Raw genomic sequence first — 5,778 nt, 5'->3', positions numbered from 1 at the left:
CCCCTCCTTCGCCTCTTCCTCTTCTCCTGGAGTCCTGATTCCCCTCCTTCTCCCCTCCTCCTCTGTTCCTGCGGTTTCCCCTCTCTCTCTTCTTCTCCTCAGTCTTCTCGCATCCTTCATTTGCTCCTCCTACTCGTCCTCCACCTCCAGCTCTGCTTCTCCTGCCCTCACCGCTAGCCTTCCTCCTCCTGCCTACTCCTGCCTCCCCCTCTCCTTTCTCTCCCCCTCCTCCTTTTCCCCCCTCCTCCTCTATCTCAGGTGGGGCAGTCACACTGAGTTTCTGTATCTTCCCTGTCAGGTTCTCCACTCCAGGGTCTGAGACGGCTGCTTTCCCTGGTTCCCTCCTCCGCTGCCTTCTGCCTGTCTCCTCCCCCCCTCTGCCACCTTTCCCTGTCTCCTCCCCCCCTCTGCCACCTTTCCCTGTCTCCTCCCCCCCTCTGCCACCTTTCCCTGTCTCCTCCCCCCCTCTGCCACCTTTCCCTGTCTCCTCCCCCTCTGCCACCTTTCCCTGTCTCCTCCCCCCCTCTGCCACCTTTCCCTGTCTCCTCCCCCCCTCTGCCACCTTTCCCTGTCTCCTCCCCCCCTCTGCCACCTTTCCCTGTCTCCTCCCTCCCTTTCACCTCTTGCTCTCCTCCAGTCTCTCTCCATACGGCAGGTTCTCTCCTGGCTTGGGTTTCCTCTCTGACAGGACCAGGGGGACCAGGGGTAGGGGCAGGTTTATCTGTCTCTCTTCCCGCTTCTGCCTCCTTCCCCTGGGTGGTGGTGATCCTCCGACCCCCCGGCTGGTAAATCTCCCGGTCCGGTTTACGGGTCTTCCTGGTGGCCTTGGGAGAGCCAGGGGAACCCCCTGCTGGCTCAGAGAGGTCTGGGTCTCTCCCCCTCTGGTGCTTCTCTCTCCCTCCATCCCTCTGGTGCTTCTCTCTCCCTCCATCCCTCTGTCTGGAGTTCTGTGGTCGGCTACCTGAGCCTGACGGTCCCTTTGCACAGCTACTGTTGTTGTTGTTGTTGTCTGCTATGGTGGTGTGGTGGTCACCTCTTTGAGTCCTCTGTTGTGCAGGTGCTTGAGAGCATCCACCCCGGTTTGAAGTAAAACCTCCTCCTCCTCCTCCACCATCACCACCACCACCTCCTCCTCCTCCTCCACCATCACCTCCTCCTCCTCCTCCTTTCCCCATCCCTCTGTCTATACATCCAAGTTCAGTTGAAACCGTCTCAGAGGCGGCCATCTTCTGTCCTTCTTCCTCCACCTTCTGTGGCGGTGACATCACCAGCTCCTCCTCGGGGTCAGAGGCCATGGCTAACCGGTCTCCAGGGTGACCAGGGGAAGTGACTAAGCCGCCGTCCTCGCTGTCATGGCGACGGTTGCCGTGGCCAGCCCCGGGCGTGTAGCGCTGCAGGTCAGGGCGTTTTGAGGGGTCGTTGCCATGGTGACGCTGCTGGCGTTGGCCACGTCCCTCCTCTCCTCGCTCCTCTGTGACAGGGAGAGGGGTACGAGAGGGGAGAGAAAGAGTTGGAAGAGGAGGAAGGGAGATATTAGTAGTGATGACTGACTTTTCAACAGAGACACAATCAGTTCTGAAGGTCAGAGCCCCTTCTCTCTCGTTTTCACTCCTTCTCGCTCAGTCGTGTACGTTTAGTTTGTTCTCAGTCTCCTCTGAGTAACACACAGCAGGAGAAAGTTTAACAACTTAGATGGAAAGCTACTGAGGATGGTAGCTGACTCTATAGCCACTCCTATCTGTCATATCTTTAATCTGAGCCTAGAGGAAAGTCTTTGTCCTCAGGCCTGGAGGGAAGCCAAATTAATTCCGCTACCCAAGAATGGTAAAGCGGCCTTTACTGGTCCTAACAGCAGACCTATAAGCTTGCTGCCAGCTCTGTTGGAAAAAATTGTGTTTGACCAAATACAATGCTATTTCTCTGTAAACAAATCAACAACAGACTTTCAACATGCTTATAGGGAAGGGCACTCAACATGTACTGCACTGACACAAATGACTGATGATTGGTTGAAAGAAATTGATAATAAGAAGATTGTGGGAGCTGTACTGTTAGATTTCAGTGCAGCCATTGATATTATTGACCATAACCTGTTGGTGAAAAAATGTATGTGTTATGGCTTTCAACCTCTGCCATATCATAGATTCAGAGCCATCTATCGAATAGAACTCTGTTTTCTTTAATGGAAGCTTCTCTAATGTCAAACATGTAAAGTGTGGTGTACCACAGGGCAGCTCTCCAGGCCCTTTACTCTTTTCTATTTTTACCAATGACTTGCCACTGGCATTAAACAAAGCATGTGTGTCCATGTATGCTGATGATTCAACCATATACACATCAGCAACCACAGCTAATGAAGTCACCGAAACCCTTAACAAAGAGTTGCAGTCTGTTTTGGAATGAGTGGCCACTAATAAACTGGTCCTGAACATCTCTAAAACTAAGAGCATTGGATTTGGTACAAATCATTCCCTAAGTTCTAGACCTCAGCTGAATCTGGTAATGAATGGTGTGGCTGTTGAACAAGTTGAGGAGACTAAATTACTTGGCGTTACCTTAGATTGTAAACTATCATGGTCAAAACATATAGATTCAATGGTTGTAAAGATGGGGAGAAGTCTGTCCGTATAAAGAGATGCCCTGCTTTTTTGACACCACACTCCAAAAAGCAAGTTCTGCAGACTCTAGTTTTGTCTAATGTTGATTATTGTCCAGTCGTGTGGTCAAGTGCTGCAAGGAAAGACCTAGTTAAGCTGCAGCTTCCCCAGAACAGAGCGGCACGTCTTGCTCTTCATTGTAATCAGAGGGCTGATATAAATACTATGCATGCCAGTCTCTCTTGGCTAAGAGTTGAGGAGAGACTGACTGCATCACTCTTTCTTTTTATATTACTAACATGAATGTGTTGGAAATCCCAAATTGTTTGCATAGTCAACTTACACACAGCTCTGACACACACACTTACCCCAGCAGACATGCCACCAGGGTTTTTTTCACAGTCCCCAAATCCAGAACAAATTCAAGAAAGCGTACAGTATTATATAGAGCGATTATTGCATGGAACTCCGTTCCATCTCATATTGCTCAAATAAACAGCAAAACTGGTTTCAAAAAACAGATAAAGCAACACCTCACGGCACAACGTGTGCCTTTAAAAAATATATATATGTAGTTCTGTCCTTGAGCTGTTCTTGTCTATTAATGTTCTGTATTACATCATGTTTCATGTTTTGTGTGGACCCCAGGAAGAGTAGCTGCTGCTTTCACAACAGCTAATGGGGATCCTAATAAAATATCAAAATACCAAAGGTGAGAGCAGGAGGTAAGAGAGAAAGAGATAGCAGGGAGAACAGTCACAATGCAGTGCACCTATACCCCGTGTTTCAACCAAAACAATGGACATGACATGACACAGCTGCCCCAGGGCCTGGATGTAACTTGTAGCTAGGATATGATAGCTAATGCTGGGCATACACTACACACGATTTTTTGCCACGAATTCACCACGTTTTTTGCCGTCCCAGAAATTGTTTCATGATCGGGTTGAAATCCTATGAACTTGGGCTAGGGTCAGTACGTTGGACTGGCGTAGTTTGAGCGGGTCAAGGGCGCACCGATGATGGCTGTTCCGTTCTCCAGACCCCTGTCGGATGTCTGACATTTTGGTTGTGCATGTTGTAGTATGAGCAGTGCTATGACGCCATTGGTCAAGGACTGCTGCCAATAGCCAATGAGCACTCAGCATGCGAGACCAATACAAGGAAGATGAAGAGGAAAGCAACGACACGCAACAGGACCGAGGGGATGGGAGACAGATTGGTGGAGCTGTGGAGAGAACACCACTGCCTTTTCAATGGGAGAGTTCACTAAAGGACCATTCCATTGGCTCTTAAGTAAAATCTCCACCCACCTGGGGCACCGGGCCATGCAAAACGATCTTCACCAAAATTACATAGCCGTCCTACCATGACAGAAATCAAAAAGATAATTATGCAATTATGCTTATTTTATATATTAAGTCAATATTCTGTGTCTCTGTCTCTTTTGGTCTTTCTGCACATAATAATGCGCACACTAATAAAGTAGCTCACTGTTTGCGTCAGCATTTCTTTCCTACTACAACCAAGAAATGCAGGCCAGGATCAACTAGGGAATCATTGTGTAATGTGAGCGCCCACATTCTGGGGTTGAGGTTGGACGGAATGAAATATTTGGGGCAAGGAAATCTGGATATGTGAGCACATCCAAGTTGTTAAGATTTTAGACGTGGTGTAGTGTATACCAAGCGTAAGGAGGATAAGTGTGTTGGGTTCAGTGTGAAACGGGTTGACATCATCAGATCAGCCAGTCCAATAGGGAGTCTCCAATTTAGTTCCTGGAAAGCTACTGGGTAGGTGAGCAGGCTTTAGTTCCAGCCCTACTCAAACACACCTGTTCAGCTAATTATGGCCCAGACTCTGAGACTGAACCTAGAAGTTCCCCAGGACCGGAGAGGACTCATCAATGATAATTTAGGAAAGATGAGTTAGCTACTGTATCTCTCTCTGTGTGTGGCTAGCTAGTTAGTGTGGCGTAAGCTACACGTGCGGTTGCCATAGTGATTTAGTTTGCTAGCATAGGTTAGCTAAAAAAATAAAATGACGCTAAACAAAACGTATTCCTAGCGTTGCCGTTACTCAACTTGTGTCAGTTAGCTAGCTAACAAACACGGTGCTAGTTCAACTATACATTTTTGCCGCCTTCGTTGACTTGTATCTAGCTAACGTTAGCTTACTGTGGCATGTAAAGAAAAGCCACATACTACTGTTGTCTTTGGAAAAACTAGAAGCTAGCTAGTCTGCTAATACTAACGTAGCTATCTTGCTAACTAGCAAGCAGACAATGACTACATGGACAATAGCCCCAACCAAGCAGGAGTGCAGTGGAGAGCGTGGGAACCTCAGTCTAGGTTGATGATATGTGCATTTCCAACTTAGACCTCGGTTGCGAGAGTGGGGGTGAGTGAGTGATATTGTTCAGGGGGCGTTAGAAAACAAAAGACCACATGATGCGTCCTAGCTGCCGTTACGTCAGCTAGCTAACGTTAGCTAGCAAGCTGACTACTTAGTTTCCGTTATACTTTGGATTTGCTCGTTTTTCGTGGGTTCTCTTTGATGGTATAACGATAACTTTCGGTGATCACTCTCACCTCTGTGACAATCGCCGTGGTGGTTGGCAAAACTCGACGCTTCAGCTCGAAGCTCCGCAGCTGAAATCCGTACTCGGTCTAGTTCGTCCGCCATCTTCGTCTCTATCGAACAACCGCCCACAGAGCGACGCGTTTAGAAAAACACCTGTGTCATTTCTGGGTAGCCAAGCTTGAACAGTCACATAGCGTTTGGTTTACAAATGAAGTGAATTGTGTTGTGAGTTTGGCTAAACATTCATTCAAATGTTTAGTTAAGATGGAAACATGTCATAGTAGCTAGGTAGGGCTACAAAGTCAACTAGAACACCACCAACTAGTACTAGCCTACCAAACAAATCAGGCCATTGTCAAAAGTGATCTGACTGCAATCTTTTTAAACGATTTTTGAAAATATTGGAATGAAATAATCCCCCCGTTAAAAAAAACTATAAACGTTTACTTTAGTTCTACTTCTTGTGCGATAAATAGGCTATTTAGCCTACTGTAGTTAGGGGGCGGGGGCCACATACCTAGTCAGACTAAGCAATAACAGAGAGGCCCAACTCGGCGGAAAATATGTCTCCGTCCAGCAGGTGGCGTTGTTTCGCCCA

At 47.8% G+C, this 5,778-nt stretch overlaps 1 protein-coding gene across 1 annotated transcript in view; it reads right to left on the bottom strand.

Moving 5' to 3' along the window:
- Positions 1-5,492, bottom strand: part of LOC121580076 (WW domain-containing adapter protein with coiled-coil homolog) — a gene marked incomplete at its 3' end in the record, with an annotated part of 6,118 nt that extends 626 nt beyond the window's left edge. Inside the window, exons 1-3 of the mRNA XM_041895134.1 lie at positions 5,189-5,492; positions 1,167-1,471; positions 594-1,124 (exon numbers count right to left, since the gene is read on the bottom strand). Coding sequence (XP_041751068.1) covers positions 594-1,124; positions 1,167-1,471; positions 5,189-5,282 — 930 coding nt within the window. The remainder of the gene's footprint in view (positions 1-593; positions 1,125-1,166; positions 1,472-5,188) is intronic.
- Between the last annotated feature and the right edge of the window lie 286 nt (positions 5,493-5,778).

This window comes from Coregonus clupeaformis, chromosome 13 (assembly GCF_020615455.1).
Source record: "Coregonus clupeaformis isolate EN_2021a chromosome 13, ASM2061545v1, whole genome shotgun sequence".
Lineage (NCBI taxonomy): Eukaryota > Metazoa > Chordata > Actinopteri > Salmoniformes > Salmonidae > Coregonus > Coregonus clupeaformis.
This window is presented reverse-complemented; position numbering and strand designations above follow the sequence as displayed.